Source organism: Ictalurus punctatus, chromosome 6 (assembly GCF_001660625.3).
Source record: "Ictalurus punctatus breed USDA103 chromosome 6, Coco_2.0, whole genome shotgun sequence".
NCBI classification, from domain to species: domain Eukaryota; kingdom Metazoa; phylum Chordata; class Actinopteri; order Siluriformes; family Ictaluridae; genus Ictalurus; species Ictalurus punctatus.
In genome coordinates, this window is record NC_030421.2 from 15,127,284 (window position 1) to 15,149,149 (window position 21,866).

General features: G+C 38.6%; 2 protein-coding genes across 6 annotated transcripts; both read right to left on the reverse strand.

The window, feature by feature from the left end:
- Positions 1-454: 454 nt before the first annotated feature.
- LOC108266246 (interferon-induced protein 44) lies at positions 455-21,454 on the reverse strand. 5 transcript variants are annotated; one of them, XM_017469327.3, is made up of 11 exons: positions 21,337-21,454; positions 15,660-15,761; positions 14,011-14,047; positions 12,844-13,110; positions 11,990-12,020; positions 11,149-11,341; positions 6,058-6,198; positions 5,659-5,830; positions 1,539-1,634; positions 1,201-1,301; positions 455-1,107 (listed from the first exon to the last, which is right to left on the reverse strand). In XM_017469327.3, exons 3-11 carry the CDS (start codon positions 14,033-14,035, stop codon positions 1,072-1,074), a joined length of 1,062 nt encoding a protein of 353 aa, XP_017324816.1. In that variant the 5' UTR covers positions 14,036-14,047; positions 15,660-15,761; positions 21,337-21,454; the 3' UTR covers positions 455-1,071. The 5 variants fall into 5 exon arrangements, with proteins under 5 accessions (XP_017324816.1, XP_017324818.1, XP_017324822.1 ...); XM_017469329.3 differs by lacking the exon at positions 15,660-15,761; XM_017469333.3 differs by lacking the exon at positions 1,539-1,634.
- LOC128632916 (uncharacterized) lies at positions 5,312-11,155 on the reverse strand. Its single transcript, XM_053680893.1, has 2 exons — positions 7,916-11,155; positions 5,312-7,795 (listed from the first exon to the last, which is right to left on the reverse strand). Exon 1 carries the CDS (start codon positions 8,993-8,995, stop codon positions 7,916-7,918), a length of 1,080 nt encoding a protein of 359 aa, XP_053536868.1. The 5' UTR covers positions 8,996-11,155; the 3' UTR covers positions 5,312-7,795.
- Positions 21,455-21,866: the final 412 nt, after the last annotated feature.

Genomic DNA, 21,866 nt, shown 5'->3' on the forward strand with positions numbered 1-21,866 from the left:
CTCTCCCAACTTCAGATTGAATCCACCTGACTCTAATCACTACCCACACTATAAAAACAGACTCCAGACTCTTATCATTCAGTCTGCCTTTTCCTTGATGTGTGAAGTGTTTGTTGTTGTGATTTATATTCTGGTTCTTTTTGACTTTGCTACTGTCCATTGGTTTTATGATTCTGTTTTTCCTCATTTGTTCAGTTTGCAGATTGCCTGACTTCTTGCCCATTTTAATTCTCTCTTTGCCTATTATTTTTTGATTATTTGTTTGCCAGTCTGCTTTTAATCCTTAAATGCATACACGTTTCACCAATCATTATTACATATTCATGTCGTTAACGACCCAGAGTATATACTGTACGTATCTTATGCAGATGGATCTCTAATCTGCCCCAATAGTATAAAACTGTCCTAATATATTATTAACAATTAAAAAATAACAAAATGCAGCATATTTCATTATATTTTGACATTTTATTTGTCATCAAACATATATATATAATATACCATAAAAATGACACCAATAATTCACACACTAAAATAGTGAAAGTAATGTAGCATTTCCATTCAATCGTTTCAGTCACCATAACATTAAAATCATTACACTATTTAATATTTTTGTAATAAGTCATTTTATGTATCTTCAAACAAAATACAACATAAGATATATACAAAACCAGAAGAAATCAGGATGGGACAAATATTTTTTTACAGCACTGTATAAATGTTTTGTGATATTGTACACAATACCAGACACGCAGCTGCCTAAAGCTTTAACTTTAGCTCCTGATATTATTTTGATATCATTGGCTAGATTCAGGCATTGAATTCAGACATGGAGCTCCTGCTAAAAAGAAGAAACAGTACACTGGAATATTTATAAACAGTTGTATTTTTTTTTTTTTAAATTCTCATTCTATTACTGAGAACTTTCACCCTTTTACACTCCTTTAGTAACGTTTTTCACATATTCATTAGCACAGTGTACAACATGTGTCAAAGCTTCCAGCATCAAGCAGTTTATATCCTCTTTCATGTGAGTCTCCTCATGATAGTTCCAGACAGGGAATATACGATTCACTGGGACACCAGGCTGCTACTGTATTCGCGCATCTGCATATACCCACAATGCATACACAGTTAATTTTTATTTTTACCTTTTCACTTTGTACAATTATTTAAGAATATTTGCAGAGAACTTCTCACTTTCTCCCTGATCTTCTTGCTTTTGTAGATGTTGCGCAAACAATCCCTTGTCATTACACATGCCTTGTCTACTTTTGTCATCAAAACCGCTTCAGGGACTCCTGTAGTATAGGCAGTCAGCATACAGAAGAAACTTAGTTACTGTTTGACTTTGTCAATGGGTACCTAGTTTATTACACAGATACCTATACAGATACCTGTTTACCTGTAAATGTTATTTCTGAAAGGTACACTCATAGCAAGTAGTTACTGTAGGATCTTTTTGTTTAAAATGAAAAATTACTCAGTCAGGAAACAAAGAGAACTCTGTATGATGATCTTGAGCTGCTGTGAGTCACCTTCATAATCCTGTAAACACAATCTGAGCAGTGTCAAGGGTGTCAGGTTGGAATTGATCGGAAATTTGTATGCATGCATCATACGCCAGTTCATATCTGCAAACATTATCACATTCTAATGCACATGGAGGAATAGCACAGCACAACCCATGTTACAAAATGCTTTTCCAAAAGTGGCTTTTATCTACAACATTTTTCTACCATAGATGCCAAAATTTTACATGCAGCTTGTAATTGGTGGTGGAGAGCCCACTTGTAATCATAGGTGCCAGCAGTGTGGGAACAGTGATGTTAATTTTGTGTTATAATATGGCATGCTTATGGAAATGTGAATAAACAAGATTTCTGTGTTAAGGGCTTAACTGAACTGAGTACAGCTGAGTGGTTAGACTTCAGCACAATTAACAAATTTTGATTTTTGAAATGTCATGTAACTAATTCTAACCAGTGATTTGTTTGTTTGTGTGGTTGGTTGGTTGGTTATAATTGTTTCATGCTTTTGTTACTACTTTGATGTAGAGCTGCAACATCTAATCAATAAAATTGATAATAATCGATTATGAAAATCATTGTCAAAGAATCTCATTATTGATTAGTTGGTCTGTGTGCGGCACGGGGTGCGTTTACTCACTATGTTTCTTCTCTTCCAAAAACACGCTTCGTAGAGTAAATACTAAAGTTGTGTCTCAAATGAAGTACTCCACACTTATACTATGCACTGAGTACCCTACCGTCTAGTGTATGAATTTTAGAAAGGTAATATCACCTCAAATAGAACACTAGCAGGTTTTTACTAACCGGAAGTATAAGCCGCTTCTTAGTCGATGGTGCATGACGTTATACACACGTAACGTGATGCCGCTAGCTTTAGCCTAATACCCAGAGTCACCGACAATGACTTTCTTCAGTTAACTGTTTGTCAACATTACCTTTTATTCCAAACATGACCTCAGTCACTATCAGCCGGAGGTGAAATCGTCACTTGAATGAGGAAGAAAGTCCTCTAAGGCAGGGGGGCCTTTTATATTAAACACCACAGAGATCAAACAGTGCTGCACGAGCACAAAGTTATATTTATATCCAAAATGGGCTTGGGGGAAACTGGTGCACGCTGCTTAAAAGGTTTAGTTTAATTCCAGTGTATTGTCATTATACAGTTCATCCGGAACGTATTCACAGTGCTTCACTTTTTCCACATTTTGTTATGTTACAGCCTTATTCCAAAATGGATTAAATTCATTATTTTCCTCAAAATTTTACAAACAATACCCCATAATGACAACGTGAAAGAAGTTTGTTTGAAATCTTTGCAAATTTATTAAAAATAAAAAACAAAAAAATGGCACATACATAAGTATTCACAGCCTTTGCTATGACACTCAAAATTGAGTTCAGGTGCATCCTGTTTCCACTGATCATCCTTGAGATGTTTCTACAACTTGATTGGAGTCCACCTGTGGTAAATTCAGTTGATTGGACATGATTTGGAAAGGCACACTGTCTGTGTAAGATCCCACAGTTAACAATTCATATCAGAGCACAAACCAAGCCATGAAGTTCAAGAAATTGTCTGTAGACCTCTGAGCCAGGATTGTATCGAGGCGCAGATCTGGGGAAGGGTACAGAAATATTTCTGCAGTATTGAAGGTCCCAATGAGCACAGTGGCCTCCATCATCCATAAATGGAAGAAGTTTAGAGCCAGCAGCACTCATTCTAGAGCTGGCCGCCTGGCTAAACTGAGCGATCGGGGGAGAAGGGCCTTAGTCAGGGAGGTGACCAAAAACCCAATGGTCACTCTGACAGAACTCCAGCATGTCTCTGTGGAGAGAGGAGAACCTTCCAGAGGAGCAAACATCTCTGCAGCACTCCAACAATCAGGCCTGTATGGTAGAGTGGCCAGACGGAAGCCACTCTTCTGTAAAAGGCACATGACAGCCCGCCTGGAGTTTGCCAAAAGGCACCTGAAGGACTCTCAGACCAAGATCAAGACAAGGATTGAACTCTTTGGCCTGAATGGCAAGCGTCATGTCTGGAGGAAACCAGGCACCACTCAATACCATCCCTACAGCGAAGCATGGTGGTGGCAGCATCATGCTGTGGTGATATTTTTCAGCGGTAGGAACTGGGAGACTAGTCAGGATCGAGGGAAAGATGAATGCAGCAATGTACAGAGACATCCTTGATGAAAACCTGCGCCAGAGCACTCTGGACCTCAGACTGGGGCGAAGGTTCATCTTCCAACAGGACAACGACCCTAAGCACACAGCCAAGATAACAAAGGAGTGATTACCAGACAACTCTGTGAATGTCCTTAAGTGGCCCAGCCAGAGCCCAGACTTAAACCAGATTGAACATCTCTGGAGAGATCTGAAAATGGCTGTGCACCGATGCTCCCCATCCAACCTGATTGAGCTTGAGAGGTCCTGCAAAGAAGAATGGGAGAAAGTGCCCAAAAATAGGTGTGCCAAGCTTGTAGCATCATACTCAAAAAGAGTTGAGGCTATAATTGGTGACAAAGGTGCTTCAACAAAGTATTGAGCAAAGGCTATGAGTACTTATGTACATGTGCTTTTTTATTTTTTATTTTTAATAAATTTGCAAAGATTTCAAACAAGCTTCTTTCACATTGTCATTATGGGGTATTGTTTGTAGAATTTTGTGGAAAATAATAAATTGAATCCATTTTGGAATAAGGCTGTAACATAACAAAATGTGGAAAAAGTGAAGCATCGTGAATACTTTCCGGATGCACTGTATGCTGTATTTGTGCGGTTGCAGTGTAACTTCTGTTGTTTATTATAACGGAAGTGATCTGTTAGTAACGAGGCCGCGTTACTCCTCACGCGTGGTGTGAATGTGGTGATGCACAGTGGGAGCGCGAATAAGATCTGTAATGTCTAATTAAAACATTATGATCAAAAGTAAAGAGAAGTAAAATAACATTCCTAAAGTCAGGGAGTAACAGTAACCACAAGGTGCAGTGAAAGTGAGTTTTTATTATTAATTTAGGACTATAGTTTAATTCTGTGATTTTTGTGCATCCATAAAAAATAATGTATAAATACTTATATAAAATCTTTTTTTTTTTTTTTTACTTTATTTTATTTATACTTTATATTATGTATAAGTATTCATGCATTATTTTTTATGGATGCACAAAAAGCACAGAATTAAACTACAGTCCTAAATTAATAATATATGTTCTGGTGAGTGTCTGTGTGTGTGTGTGTGTGTGTGTGTGTGTGTGTGTATTGGGTTCTTTTCTGTTTCGTGCAAACAGTTGTGTAAAGTTTTAGTGTGAAGTTTATATTTCTAACACTCTGTGGATTTTACTTTAAATAAACTAAAAATGGTACTGAAAGTTTGTCGTCGCCCCCCCCCCCCACTGATTAATCGAAAAAATAATTGGCCAACTAATCGATTATGAAAATAATCATTAGCTGCAGCCCTACTTTGAACAGTAAAGTAATTTTTGAATCTAGAATGCTCTAGAATACCAAAAGCTTCATATTTGATTTGTATTTATCATTCTGCATAATCATGCCTTTGGGGTGTGTGTGTGTGTGTGTGTGTTTGCACATGTTTGTGTGTGAGAAAGTGAAAGTTTTAATGAATGTTAAAGTGAAATGTTTTAATGAAGGTTGGTACGGCTGTAACTATGTGGTGTATGCCAGCTTATATATGTATAAGTTGTTATTGTTATATAATCGTGTATACATTATAGGGGGTCCTTGATGTAAGTAGGTGATGAGTCCAGAACACATTTGGCTTGTTTCTTTTTTTGCTTGTTTTTTTTTTTTTTTTTTTTTTTTTTTTTGATTGAGGCAGATTTTACATTGTTATATACTCAATTATTAAATTTTTTCAGTGAGTGAGATTGATGGTACTGTTTGATTTCCAACTGCTCTGAATGGTTTTCTTAATCCTTAGATGTAGTGCAGATTTGATGTTGTCTTGGATTGTTATAAGCATAAACACACTAAACAATAACCAGTTATTTAGCTCAAGTGTGTAAGTAGCATCTTATTTCTAAGAAGTGTTTTATTTTTTATTTTTCAGTGAATATGAATACAAGGAGTTTTGATTTGATTCACTACATTTTCTGAATATCTGACTCACCCAAGTTACGTGTTGCTTCGCTGACAGTCTTAAACTGTTCGAGGAAATCATTTCCCATTAATCCAAATGTGTCTGCAGGTATAATGCACAGCAGACAGTGCATCTGATCACTTAAGCTAGGACTTTTTAGGTAATATTTGCTGTCATCAGATAATGGGGTTTTGGGGGTGCACTGAAGAAAGAGAGAAAAATGTTAGCATGTGGTGTCTGGTTATAGTTGATTGGTTAGTATAGTAGACCAAATATATATGTATTCATAACATGTTTGTCTTTTGCATTTCCTATGCTTTTTGGTGCTTATTTATATAAGGTGTAAAGATTATACAGTATTGCTGGCCATAATCCTTATACACAAGTGTAATTTAAATTGTGTTAACAATGAAGGGTATTTTACCTTACCATGTAACCAGCTTTCATGTGACCTTTTAAAGCACTGATGATATCATTCGTGTGCACACCTTTGTTTGCTTGCAGACCCATTATGTCGTAGAAGGCAAAAGGAAAAGATCCCATTTCTTTTGGAACTTCAAATCTGTCAAACTAAAGTAAATATTACAATTTGTGTGTGTATTTCTTTGCTGTTGTCCTTGTTTTTGTGATCATGATTGGTGTTTACACCAATGAGTTTGTTCTGGTACCCCATGTTGGTGTAAGGAATACCACTCCTGTACATGTCACTAATGTATCATCACTCCTGTACATGTCACTACATTATCTCGTCACTAATGTGTGCAAGAAAAAGTAGATGGTCCATGAAAAATCACTTTGATTGCATTTTGATGGACATAAGTTATATGTATAATGCATTAGATTTTTTTTTTTTGGACTATTATTCAGTTTTATTGAGTTTGTAGTAGTTTAGGTGAAGTAGCCAATTTATGTGTGCATCCACAAAAACGCTTTTTTATGTAAGGCTTTGCTTAAAGTAGGAAAAGTACTGTGTTTGGAATTGCATTTGTACTAAAATGCACAGCAGACCAAAGTGAGTTGGAAAATGTTTCTAAAAAGATGGAAATATCACACCCTAGTTGCACCACATAACATAAGTGTAGACACATTCCTTTCTTATGAAAAATAGTAACTGAGCACAAAAAGATATAATACTGCCTTATGCACAACCAATATCTCCTGGAATCTGTTTAACACAGATATTCAGAAAGATCCACGGGTTCAGCCAGCTGATTTGTACACTGACTTTTCAGCATAATTTTATGTTTAGCAGAAATTAATCTAGTCAAAGAAAATTCAAGTTGTTTACATGATGTACCTTAGCTTCATGATTTGGCCTCATTTATTAATCTAATCATAGTAAAATTGTGTGTAAATGGCTTTGTAGGCCAAATGGACCAAAAAAAAAATCCTGCTAAATTTACACAAGTATCAGTAATGCTGTTTTCTTCATACTCCTGTGTATGTTGATAAATACCAGTCACCAGTATATTAGTGTTACGAAACAGGACATAGAGACAGGAAGTAAGTGCAGGAGAGCAGTCATTATTGTGCCACTTAAATAAACACACGAGGAGGCAGGAAACCAGATCTAAACATAAAACTCCAACTCAAGCAAAGATCGTGAAACTTAACTCAAAGAGTTCTCCTTTAACTATAAACAAGACAGGAAACAATCCTCTAACAATGGCAGGAACACATCTAACTAGAGCATAAACACTTCATATAACTAGAGTATGAACACTTCATTTAACTAAAGCATGAACATCTCCTTTAACTAAAGCAGGAACATCTCATTTGCTGACGGCTGGTGATACTTAACCCAGCTTTAGTGTACATGCGCACTTCAATCATGTGCGCGTTCTCAATCTGCTCATGCATGTTGTCGCCACAGCGCCATCTGCCAGTTGAACCATAACAGAACCCCCCTCCAAAAACCCCTTCCAATGGGGCTCCTGGGCCCCTGTGTAACCTGTCTCTTGATGCATTGGAAAAGAAGCTGGCCTCCGCAGGGCAGCAACAGGCGGAGCACCACCCCCAGTGGGACTGAAGCTCGGGGCTACGTTCTCAGCGGGACTGTAACACTGGGCGATGTCCTCAGTGGGACTGGAACGCTGGACAACGTCCCCAGTGGGACTGGAAGGCTGGGCGACATCCCCAGCGGCACTGGAAGGCTGATTGACTTCCTCTGCGGAGCAAGAAAACAAGAGTGACGTTCTCATCGGCGCAGGCAAACAGAGCACTGTACTCAGTGGGGCAGGCAAACGGAATGCCGTACTCAGTGGAGCAGTCAAACAGAGTGGCGTACTCAGTGGTGCAGGAAAGCAAAGAGACATCCTCTGCGGGCCTGGAGCTCGGAGGGACGTTCCTCGGCAGAAAAGGACAGTGGGACAGCTTCCTCGGTAGGGCAGGGCAGCGGGACAGCTTTCTCGGCAGGGCAGGACAGCGGGACAGCCTCCTCGGCAGGACAGGGCAGCGGGACAGCCTCCTCAGCAGGACAGGACAGCAGGATAGCTTCCTCAGCAGGACAGGACAGCAGGATAGCTTCCTCAGCAGGACAGGGCAGCAGGATAGCTTCCTCAGCAGGACAGGGCAGCAGGACAGCTTCTTCAGCGGCAGAGACTTCCCCGCGGGTCTCTGGCTGGATCTCCGAGGTTGCCAGGTTAACCTCGGGCTGGAGCTCCGGAGGTGAGACCTCCCCGTAGGTCTCGGGCTGGAGCTCTGAGGCCGCCAAGTTGACCTCAGACAGGGGACCAGAGGTCGCCACGTTAACCTCGGGGTGGAACTCCGGAGCTGAGACCTCCCCGTAGGTCTCAAGCTGGGGCTCTGAGATCGCCTGGTTGACCTCAGGCTGGATCTCTGTACGGGCTCTCCAGTGAATTTTTTTTTGCTCCCGCCAGCTGTTCTTGAAGCATTCGTTTGAGCAGTAGAATGCTTCCTGGAGACCCAGCTTTTTGCAGGTAGGGCATTGTAGCTTGGTCTCCCTCCCGCAGCCCTCAGGCATGCATCTAGACGTGCTCTCCACCACGTCGACCGGAACCTGAAGCGAAGCTGCTGCTTCTGTCCATTCCAGCCATGCGTAACAGAGGTGGAATGGCCAGTCCTCCTTGTCAATCACTTCGAATCCACTCTTCAGCACATCCAGGCGGTTTGATTGCCCCAGCTGCGAGAATTCCTTCAGAAAAAGTTCTGAAAACTGGGTGATGTCGTAGGGGGCACTGGACCCTGAACGGGCCAGCTGCTCTGCCCAATCCCGGGCCGAGCCATAAAACCGGTGTACTAGGAAGCCCAGCCACTGTTTCTTGGTAGGCTTGGGGGGCGCCAGGCTGGCAAAGTACACCTGGATGTGGAACGGGAACAGCAGCGGGCGTTGTCTCCACCCAGGCATTTCCAGCGGGAGTTCGGCGGCCGTCCTCTGTGAAAATCACACGGACTTGTACTGCGGCCAGTAGTCCGACCGCCTCCCGCCCAGGTGCTCTCCTGCTTCTTCTGCTGGTCCAAATTTAGCCTATTACCCAAAGACACTTAAAATTAAACATAGAAGCAAATACTCACATCTGTGAACCCAGTTGGAGATAGAAAAAAAAGACACCAGCCGTGAGTGAGAAGCAAGGGTCCAGATTTTATTTCCACCTCACGACATCCACACCAATGAGAATTCTCAGAAGTGATCTGACACCTGGAGCTCAAGCTCCAGTATTTATACTGTATTGACACAGTAGATAACCAATATATTTTAGAAAGACTATGATTTCAATACCAATAGGGTTAAAAAGAGTTCATCTACATTATCAAATTTACCATGATGTTTTGAAAGAGGCTTATCAAATTTTCCATGATGTTTTGAAAGAGGACTTTCTGACTACCATTAGGATTGAAAGTGGGAGAGAGAGAAAACAATTTAGAGAGACCTTAGTCTCATGTTGTTATCTCCTAATGTTATGTGTGCACATTGGGGCCTTTGGGTGTGTTATGTCTGCATGCCCACCCTTGACTGTACGAGAGTGTGCGTTTCTTAGCCTGCACTCCTCAGCTCTTATATTTCTCTGTGACTAATAAACCATAGTGTGTTACTCTTAAAGATCTTAAATTGTGAATCCAACCAGACCTGTGAATAAAATTACATATTACTCATACTAGGTCTCCCTCGTGTTTATTTCATGTCATTTTTATCCACAACACTTCCATGTTTAGGCACAGCATTCTGTTATGAAACAGGACTTGGAGACAGGAAGTAAGCACAGGAGAGCAGTCTTTATTGTGCCACTTAAACACACGAGGAGGCAGGAAACCAGATCTAAACATAAAACTCCAACTCAAGCAAAGAGCATAAAACTTAACTCAAAAAGTTCTCCTTTAACTATAAACAAGACAGGAAAATCCTCCAACAACGGCAGGAACACTTCATTTAACTAAAGCAGGAACCTCTCATTTAACTAAAGCAGGAACCTCTCATTTAACTAAAGCAGGAACCTCTCATTTAACTAAAGCAGGAACCTCTCATTTAACTAAAGCAGGAACCTCTCATTTAACCAGAACAGGAACCTCTCATTTAACCAGAACAGGAACCTCTCATTTAACAAGATCAGGAACCTCTCATTTAACAAGATCAGGAACCTCTCATTTAACTATGGCGTGTAAGCACTCTTATCTAGAGCATGGCATCAACATTCTTATCTTTGACAGGACTTAAACTTTCTTGACTAGGACAGGATACAAACACTCAACTATGACGGGGTTTAAAATAAGTAACAGGAAAACAGACAGAGCATGACAACATCACAACCTGGCACCATTATACATTCCATCATCTTCTCTGTTAGTCCATTCTCCGCGTTGCGTTGCGTTGACACTAATGCTGCGTAATCTGCGCAGCACCACGAGGGGTTTAAGTAAACAGTCTCTTGATTGCCGACAGCAGGCGACACTTAACCCAGTTTTAGTGTCCATGCGTACTTCAATCACGTGCGCGTTCTCAAGCTGCTCGTGCACGTTATCACCACAGCGCCATCTGCCAGCGGTACCGTAATAATTAGCACATTCATTTCACAGCTTATTTACGTTTGGTGACACCCACAAAGCAAAGCTTGCAGAGATCTGAAAATGACAGCTAAATAGCTAAAGAATGCCTCATAAGCACAACATGCACTAAATCTTAAATTAATCCAGCTCAGCAATCACAGCCACCATTCACTCTAGTAGTAATTCTTACTACTTTTATATGGTACCATTTTCGTTTGTCTTAAGTGAACGTGTAATCTTGTTTGCATTAATCCATGGGTTTGTTTTGGGATGCATTCTTTCAGGTCATTAACATGAACCTAACAATTTTTTTTTTCCCAAACTAACTAGATTTTCATAAATACCAACTTTCTTGTGTGAATGCTCCCGAGTACAATTTCTGAATTATTTAATTAGCCAAATCTTTATACTAATGTTTAAATTGCAAGTGACAATGTGCACAGATTAGTATAAAGAATTTACAGAATTTAAATGTGTAGACTGTATATGAACCATTATCAGGTTGCAGGTTGGACTCACATATTTAGTTTGACTCTTCTCAGACAATGCAGCAGCCAGACACTCAATATACTGATGTCCTTCAAAAATGGTTCTGATGGTGTTTATGGTGCTGGACTTTCCTGCTCCAACTGGTCCATACAGCAGGAAGTGGAGTTCTGGGACTTCATTACATATTTTAAATGTTTTTAGAGTATTGAACAATCTCTCTCGACTGTAAAAAGAATAATACAGTAAATCTGAGAATCTTACAGATGTTTTATGAGTCAAAAAGTGATATTTCTGGAGAAATCCTTCATTTTAGGATAAGAAGATGCTTGATAAAACACTCTCCTAATAGAATACAGCTTTACTCCCTTTCCCCCCCCCATGTACAATGCACTGTCCACTTTAGTTAGTACTTTACATGTACTATTTAGTAAATATAGTATAGTATTCTATACTATAACATGCACATGATATCTAGTACCTCAAATAACTTTCTTTTCACAAATGTGGTAAGCATAAAATCATATCTGTATGCACAACACATCAAATGGGCAAATGTTCTACAACAGCACAAGACCGTCAAAAGGAATCTGAGTAACAGTCATTGCTCAAACCTGACATACAAAATTGTGTGCATTGTGGGTATTAAATATAAGACTTACGGATAACATGGATCACACTGTAGAAGTTAATTCCAAATCATAGGGATTGGTGACAATTATTTTTGTGGTTTGAATTGGCAAGTGGATCTATACCATACTATACTACAGTACTGTATTGTACTATGGTCTGGGAAGTGTAGTTAGACTGTACTATAGAATACTATACTATAACACTAACATTACCTGGTATTTGAAGAATTAAACTGACTTACTTTAAATCCAATTTCCTCCATTCCATGAGTTCTGTAAAAAAAAAAAAAAAAAAATTTAGGAGCATAAAACACTGAAGATATAAGTTTGTATATTTATATGAGCATGAACAGTCTGATAGTATAAGGATACAACACCTTGTATAATTTAGCATCTCAATAATTTTATACTGTAGAATACCAGGGAACAGGCGTTTCTGTAGTATATATTTTTAATACATGTATTATTATTATTATTATTATTATTATTATTATTATTATTATTATCTGGATTTGACTGTGGTCTTTGGCACTTGTTCGACAGAAGTGCAGGTAGAGAATGATTTATGAAAGAAGGCAAAGAGCACAATGTCTTAATCCAAAATCATGGTCAGTAAACAGGCAAAGGTCAGGCGATGAGCAAACAACATAAACTAGGGCAAGCAAGATCAAAATATTTAAGTGACAGTTTTTTTGGTCAAAACCAAAATTTTACACAAAGAATAGATGGCTTGGTATCGACTGGTAACGAGACACGGAATGCAAGAACTGAGTCTATTTAGACTGTGAATTTGCTGTAAGGGTAATTGAGTCCAGGTGTGTCTAATCAGTGATCTGGTGAGTGTGAATGTGAGAGAGGCTTCCTCTCCCAGAAAATTCTCCTCCCAAATGGAATGATTATGTACCATTTGTTCAAACAGCATTTGATAATGTCTCGGTGGCCATGATAGTAGGCCGCGCTGTGTTCTGGGAAGTGTAGTTAGATGCTGTGTCTGGCGTTGACATAACATTATGATAAGGTAAATAATGAAATTATTTTCATACAGTGAATATACAAGGAATGTAAATTAAAAATGGACTAATGAAGTCTTACGTACCAACTCTGACATGGGAAGAGCAGGAAATCTCACCCTTACAATTCTTCAGGTTTATGGTGTATTTCCCATCATCAGCCTCTTCAGCACTGACAATTTTCAAGGAAAACTTTGTTGCTTCTTTTTCAACAAAGTGCTTGTCTTCAACACAACACAATTTCCGGTCATTCTTTTTCCATGTTGCTGTTACATGTTCTGTGCTTGCCTTGCAGCAAAGAGTAATGGTTTCTCCACTTTTTACTTGCTTATAAGCCAGAACCATGATGAATTCTATTTGATAAAAGAGAAAAAATTGTTATTCGGAATTATATTTCATTATGTAAGTTCATTGTTTGGATATCATGTTTAACTTTTGTGAGATCAGTTTACAGTGAAAATGCTTTCTTAGACTCCCACCTACAGTACAGATGCCAACACTAAAACACATTGACAATTTATTAAGGGTTATTCAAACAGGACTAGTACTACTGCTACTAATGTAATAATTATCAGAGCTTCTCTGTAATTTTAATAGTGTTCAAACTGATAGTCAGTAATTTTTCTGGACTTTTTCCTGACTGCATGTTCCCAAGCCATTGAAGTTTACAGCATCTATAAAATGCCCAGTAAAATAGCTCCAGGTTAAAGTTTATTCGTTCTCAACTTTCAAGTCCAACCGTCAAACACCACTTTGACAGAGGGCAATTTAACACAAACTTCAGAAAAATCTCTTACCAAACAGAATGATTATGTACCATTTGTTCAAACGGCGATTGATAACGGTGTTAACTGACACTAAATATGAAGTTTCAGCTCTCATCCAGTTGTGGCTTTACTTTTTCTTTGTCAGTGCCATGTTGTACTATCAAACACTGAAGTGAAGGACCGTGTTACGTGTGGCACACAAGGCTGCTGTGATGGGCCATCAACATGTAAATGACGAAGGCACACCCATCTCGGCAACTTCGACAGAAACCTCTTATTCCATGCAAATTGAGAGTAAATATCACATATGTCTGTAGTGACAATTACTTTACAGCCATATGTCCTAACACTTATTCCGCTCGAATAGAGCTTTAGGCTCTATGTGTTATTGATCATCAACACGCCTAATTAGTGAAATATACAGTCTACCCCAATTGTCCCCAAGTACTGTAGGCCTAAAAGATGCTATTAAAACCTGTTACATACCTGGTTTGGATGAAGATGATCCCATGTTCTGTCAAATCTGTACAATTAAAGAAAATTATTGTTGTTAATAATAATAATAATAATAATAATAATAATAATAATAATAATGTTACTGCTACATAGATACCTGGAATTAAATGAAGGTTAATTAGATTAAGGTGTGACACAAAAGAAATATGTTGAAATGTAAGTGCAAGTGGCTGAACAATCAAGAAAGGTTGTGACAGAGGGCTCTGTCACCGGCCAGGGCAGCGCTCATACTCCCTTAACCATTCCCCATCGTTTCCCTAGAGTGCACACTTGGGTTTGCATTATTACCATTACACACACTCCACATCACGTCATCCCACAGTTTACAATCCCCAATAAACACATAAACCAGATAAGGTTAATAAACACACATTTTTATTACTTATGTGCATTTGTGTTTGTCAGTGTTTTTGTGTAGTTATTGTTTTTGTGTAGTCTTGTGGGGTCTTCCGGGTCCAGTCTGCTGAGTTTACAGCAAGTAAGAGGGGCTAAACACAGAAAGCGGTTCGCGAATTCTCAAATACGTAAGTTTCCCTAGCCACTTCTACACGATACCTCCGGCGGTTGGACTGCAGTGATGGGAAGTTCGGATCATTTTACTGACTCGAATCTTTGAATCTCGTTCAGCAAAATGAACTAATCTTTTTTCAAGTCATTTTGTTAATTTCAGTGGAATATAATTAAATGTTACGTGTTAAATTCCTTAACACATCTAGTACTTTGATCACATTTGGAATAAAAAAATAAACTATAGGCTAATGCACTGAAGGCCAAATTATGAGGAACAGAAATAATTAATTAATAGTTTAGCTGGGTCTTCAGGCTATGCAGTCTGTTAGTTGACCTCACCTCCTGATCTGAGTCGTTCATTCTTTTGTCATGTCACGTTTGTCACGTCTGTTCCCAGGAAATGGAAATGATCAGTTCAGCTCTCGGGTTTTCGGGTTCGAGTAATTCGTTCATCCCATGACTGCCCCATAGTCAATGCACCATGCAGTACCAGAAAGAGAATTGATTAGTTCACCACTTGACTCATTCGTTCATCACATCACATCTCCATAGGCTGAATGTAGTGGGGCTGTGACATGATGAACAAACGACTCGAACCCGAAGACTCGAGCAGTGAACTAATCGTTTCTGTTTCTTGTACAGAACCTACGGGGATGTTGCTGTGCATCTGCAGTGAACACAAAATGAACTAATCACTCTCTGAGACAACTCGTTGTTCCCAAATCCTATTAAAGTTCTAAGTGTTTGTGTTTGGGCAGAGAAAGAACATGACTGTGTTATTCTTAATGAAAGAGTCTTGTGGGAAGATGTCGTAACGTGTCCCAACACGCCTCATCACAATTTGTTAGACTTCTCAAAAGCGAAGTTTATAGAAAAAAATATCTATATCAGGATATAACTACCCAGGGGCAGAAAGAGCTCAGAAATATTACTGATAAAGCAGGAGTAAGACTTAACGTGTGTGTAAGCACCCAGGTTATTTGTAGTCTGTCTGTAATTGTGGACAGAAACTCCTAACTCCTACTCCTACAAGCTACAAGAAATAAGAAGTGCCATCATATATGAAAGCAATTTGTTTACCAGCTCTAAAGGCTTAAAGGGGTACCTACTGTCTGAGTGAATCAATCAGCTTCAGTCTCAGCCTCGGAGTGGCAGCTTGGCAGTGCTGGGATTTTAACTCTGCCACGTTGAAAAAATTGTTCAGGAATGGTCTGCGGAATATGACAAAGGGAAATTCGATTGAGCATCTGGGAGATGTGATGGACAAACAAATCCAATCCATGGAGGGTGAGAGCTGTTTTGGCAGCAAGAGGGTCCTACACAATATTAGGCAGGTAGTTTTAATATTATGTTAGACCTGTGTGTGTGTGTATAAATATGTATGGACTACATTTGACTCTCGAATATTGGGGGTTGGCGGGGGGCGAGGGAGGGGACCAAGAAAAAAATTAAGAGTCTTTTTGTACCTGCCTTAGCTAAATATTCACAGAAATTTTAAGCAAACTAGTTTAAATATCAAAACAATGACATACCTTAGTGAAGGGCTAAACGGCATCCACCAGGCACGGCATCAAAGAGATTAACTGTTTTATCCAAATCCACATGAATGGCCCGTTTATTGTTAACTACAGCAATATTCGAGAGTCTTTCATGTCTCATGGTGTTTCTCATGTATGTTTTCAGTCGTCGCAAGCAAGAAAAATTTCTTTAACACGATGCGGTGTTCATAGGCACGTTCAAGAATAACTTAGCGGTGGCCAACGTTTACTAGACTGTGGACTAGCTTTCAGAGATTGTGGAAGATGCTAGGCTTTTTACACTGACATAATGTAAGGTGGATGACTGTAATGCTTTGGACAGTGGATTGCACTGTAAGAGAACTCAATGCAAGAGAACAAAAAGTGAAAATCTCTTACAAATATCAGCAGACTACTTGCCTGTCCCCCGAATCTTATGTAGTTTTCAGAAATTTTACTAAGAGTGTCAATGATAATCTCAAAGTTATCAAGTATGGCTTTGAGAGACTCTGCGCAGCAGCTCCATCTTGTGACTCTTAGAGATTTCAGTGTGGTAGATTTACCTGAAAGTCACTGCAACGTTACCGCAAAGATTCAAAAACTGCATGTTGTTTTCCTGACCCCTTGATGAAGTTATAGAGAGATTGAACATTGGTCGGCATATGTCTCACAGCTGTATTGGTGTGACAGACATCTATAATGCAGCGGTTGAGGACATGCAAGTAACAATGGACATACATCGCCAGTGGATTTTCTCTTAAAATGCGTGTAGCTACACCACGGTAGATTCCTTGCATATTCACCGCACCATCGTAACGTTGTGCTCTCAAGTTGCAGATATCAAGATTAAAGCTTGCCAGTACATTCTTTAAAAGAAGAGCCAAAGATTCATCATCTGTTCTGTCAGTCCTTTAAAATCCGATGAATGATTTATGGACATCGAGGTCTCTGTCAACAGATCTTAAAACCACTGTAACTTCTTCATGCCTACTTATGTCTTGCGTTTCATCCGCAATAAGGGCAAAAATTCTGGCTTCATGCACTCGTTGTATGATGTCACTTTTAACCTGACTGGCCATTATATCGATCAATTCATTCTGGTGCTTGTTATGAACATAATTAAATGATCTCTCTCTATTTATGAATAGTCGGTTAATTAGTTCGTTGTCAGTGGCCCTTAAATCCATCAACTGTAAGAAATTTCCCAGATTTTCTGATTGATCTGTTTCATTGTGACCGCGAAGAGCAAAATCTCGCATGTTTTTTTCAGGTATTCTCTGCTCTCATTCATTCTCTTTGCGTGTTCACTACTGATTTGGATGGCTACGCTTCCCGTTTTAAGTGTCTGTTGATGACTTATAATTTTTGCCCCAGCACAAATGTGCATGCTGTTTTTCTATTGTCCATTGAATTTTTCAGTGGCTTTTTTCCAGTTGGCAAATCTAGTCACTTGATATGTGTTAGTCTTGCACTCGTTGCCACCAAATGCGTGACACATGAAACAAAAAGCCTATGTTCAAACCATTCATAATTCCCATACCATTCTTTCCTGAACTTTCTACCGTCGGTCACTGGAAATGAAATTACTGGTTGATACAGCCCAATCTCAACAAAGTTTGCAGACGTTTGCAAACCTACTGAGCTGATGACTCAAACCTGGAATTCTCCTCTTCTGAATGAGTGACACTTGTCTGCTCACTTACCTGTGCTCCATCAGCAATTCCTTTTCTTGTTTTCTTGGAGAAGTAACCAGTGTATTGGGACACTTAGCCATTTTGTCCGATCATTTTTCGTTTTTCCCTAATAGTCATTCTAACTACGGTAAACTAATAAGTAACTGCTCTTATTTTGTTCTGCTGCCCCCTATCAACGCGGTGATGTACATATAAATACATGCTAAACATTTTTCAAATCTAAAACTTTATTCAGTACTTTTCTCATCCAACACAATAATGACTTTAGGGGTGATCATTTGGGGGGTGTTTATATATAATTTAAAATACATTTCTTATTATTTAAATTTTATTTTATGTCTTTAATGTGACTTGAAAAAGTGCAAGTGTCAGGTCAACCCAGTCTAGAGAATCCATTTCTCAACATGCACCGCATCCTACAAACATGGCCACTACGGACTCCATTTCCCAGATCTCACACACTACCTCGCTCTCAGTCACTGGACTTTTGATTGTGTATACCTGTGTGCAGTCAAAAACACCCACATGCACCCTTTATAAAGAGACTCTCAGTCACAAGAATATAGTGTATGCGTAATTCTGTGTTGGTGCCATTAACAAATCTGCTTATTCTCTGCCTGTTTTTTTTTCTGTTTTTTTTTTTCCTTTTCAATTTTAAACCAGTTTTTACCTTGACATATTTGTTTTTGTGTATTTTGCTTACTCTGTCTTGTTTGTTGATCACCTGACCTCTGCCTGTCCTTGTTTTTGTTTCCTGCTTTAAGTTTTAATTGTTTGTTTAAACTTTAATAAACACTGCCTTACCTGCATCTTACCTTTTTTTTATTTGTACATAACAGCAAATTCTGATAAGTCATTCAATCATTTATCTTCAGTTTAAGCCCTCGGCTAGAAACACTGGCCATGATGCAAGAATAAAGTATAAAGTCTCTTGCAGGGCAATGATGATCCACCTGATGATCCACCTGTCTCAGCACAAATATCTGCTTGCCTGTCTGACATCTCGGACTGGATGAGGGAACACCACCTTAAGCTCAACTTGGCAAAATCTGAGCTTCTCATCATCCCAGCCTGCCCCTCAAATCAACCACAACCTCACTGCACAGCTCAGCTCAACCACACTCAAGCCAACCAGGACAGCCAGGAATATTGGGGTGACTTTTGATGACAGATTAACCTTTACAGACTACATTTCAACAACTGAACAGTCCTGTAGGTTCATTCTGTACTACATATAGAAAATGAGGACCTATCTCACTGAACAGGCTACACAACTACTAGTCCAGGCTCTTGTCATATCAAAACTGGACTACTGCAATGCACTACTCTTGGGCCTCCCAGCCACCTCTATCAAACTCCTGCAGATGATTCAGATTACAGCAGCAAGTCTCATCTTCAACCAGCCCAAAAGGACCCATGTCACACCCCTCTTCATCTCCCTCCACTGGCTTCCTGTAGCCGCCTGTAAATTCAAGGCCTAGATGCTCACGTACAAGACCTTGTCTGGAACAGCATCCCCCTACTTCAACACTCTCCTGAAGGCTTACATTCCCTCACGCAATCTGTGATCGATTAATGACCAATGCTTTGTAGTGCCTCCTCAGCATGGCTCAAGGTCCCTTTTCAGAACCTTCACACTAACTGTCCCTCAGTGGTGGAATGAACTGCCAACATCAATCTGTCACTATCCTCAAAATCAGCTAAAGACCCACCTCCTCTGTGAACACCTGACTAACCCCTTAAACGCCAACCCCACATTATATAAATAAATAAATAAATAAATAAATAGATAGATAAATAAATAAATAAACCTACTCTGGCTCTTACACCTCTACTCTGCACACTTTGCTTTACTAGAACTCAATTAAAAGATCTTGTATGGTAGCACTACTTGTATTGTTCTCTGCTTGATATATCACTTTATAGTTCCTCATTTGTAAGTCACTCTGGATAAAAGCGTCTGTTAAATGAATAAATGTAAATAATTAATACAAATTGTAAATGTATACTCATTTTAAGTAAGCATTTGCTTAAACATTATGCAATTAAGCATGTGAGTAAATTTTATAGTATAAGCAAATACCTAGTATACTAGAACTGCTGAATTTAAGCAGGTTAAGCTTCTAGTCAAGTAGTAAATGCATGCTTCATTTTACAAATGCTTATGTTATTAGTTTGGCATTTGTATACAGTTCAGTTCTTTCTTGACATCTACATTCCTTAATAATCCTTTATAGTAGGTACAAACTGAATGCAACAGTTTATAAACCTACAATGATGACAGCAGAACAATATAGAAGGGGGAAAAAAGTCAAACTGAAACTTCAAAACGTCTGTAACGTCTGAGTTTATCATACTTTTTTTTAAAAAAAGGGTTCCCTGACTCCAAACATACTGTTGTGTTTAAAGGTATAGCATGTTCAGAAAATTTCCATCATTAATCTAAGACACAGCAGTTTTACATACCTTTATAAGAAATGAGACATGTTACTCATTATGGAGAGTTTTTTCATATAATCATATTTCTTTCACTTTCAGTTCTGCATGTTTATGTTTATAAAGAGGGGGTGTTTTTAATAAAAACAGAAAGTAAAAAACAATGATTAAGCTTGAAATAATGATAGAATTCTAAACATCCTTTTTTATTTTTGGAACTAATACATTATATGCTTTCATAAATACTAAATAAACAAATTATATAAACAAGTTTTTTCATGTTTATTTATTTATTTATTTTTAAACAGAGTTGACTAAGAATCAGACTCTCCACAATTTGCTCTCCACAAAGTGAGTCTCTTGATTTCATTTTTTTTATTTTTTATTTTTTTCAGTACAGGCTTTCTTCTTGTCTCTACCATAAATTGTATCTTTGTGGCGTGATCAGGCTATGGTCATCCTTTAAACATGCTCTTCCACCTGAGCTTTACCCTAACTCTCATAGTTGCTTCTCTGACAAATGACCTCTTCACACAGTCAATTACTTTTTGGTGGATGGACTCCTTTAGGCAGGGTTGTGATTGTGCCAAATGTTTTCTTTTCTTTTTTTTTTTTTTTAAATGATGGATATAATGGTGCTCTACAGGCTGTTTGATGTTTGGTATATTGTGTTATAACCTAACCTAATCCTAATTGATACTTGATAATTGATATCAAAACTTTATAGCTTCTTTGTTTTCCTGATACTGTTTGTCAATTTACAAACTGCTCATCATTAAAAAGTCATATTTGATTTTGGTTCTGTTCAGAATACAGGAAGTATACAAGTACAAATAAGTTCTCTCTAGAAGTGACAGGAAATCGTTTCTCACACTGCTGTGCTCACAACAGGAAACCAGACTGCTCATTTTACAGACCGTATTCTACAGTTTCATTATGTGCATAGTTTGTAGGTTTATTCAAATTGCGAAGTTGCTGAAATAAAGCTTTATGATGAGATTTTATTTTAAGGTCCAATAATAAAATATTGATAAGAAGGTAATGCATAGTTTACTAATTACAAATTAGTAGCCTTTCTATCCTCTACATTATGTACCTATAATAAACAAATACTTGGAAGCTTGGCAAGGTTTACCTACCAGTTCTGGGTACCTCCTGCCTGCCAAATGTTCAAGTTTCTCTGCTCCTAACACACTGTATAGAGGCTCACAAAGGAGTTGTTGTGGTACTTCCACTACATTACCCATCAGCTCCAATACATCACATGACCAATTCATATGCCACAATGTTCACTCGAACCTGTTTCCTGTTTCTCCGAATTGGTGTCAGTTTTTGTGTTCTGGACTCTGTGTGTGTCATTGTCTAGCTTTAGTCATATTGTATGTCACTTAGCCCACATTGTGTTCTAGTTCTTGTTGATTTTATTTCATGTTCATAGTCTTTGTTTTCATGTGTCTTAGTATAATAAACTCCAATCTGCACTTGCATCCACTTCCATAAACTATTCCTGACACTTCTCAACTCATTGTTAAGGACTGTTTGGAGCAAACTGTACAAGGTGCACTTATCTAAAATGTAATTTGCTAAATTAAAAATCCTTTTTTAATGAGAAGTTTTAACCCGATTTCATAGTCATGTGAAAAAATAAGTTGGCTTTTTGTACATGCAA

Coding starts and splice junctions, on each gene's coding strand:
- LOC128632916 (XM_053680893.1), bottom strand. CDS start 8,995: ATGCCTGGGTGGAGACAACGCCCGCTGCTGTTCCCGTTCCACATCCAG.
- LOC108266246 (XM_017469329.3), bottom strand. CDS start 14,035: ATGGGATCATCTTCATCCAAACCAG. Junction 12,021..12,843: donor CTCTTCCCATGTCAGAGTTG/GTACGTAAGACT, acceptor TTTTTTTTACAG/AACTCATGGAATGGAGGAAA. Junction 6,199..11,148: donor AGAAGAGTCAAACTAAATAT/GTGAGTCCAACC, acceptor TATTTACTTTAG/TTTGACAGATTTGAAGTTCC.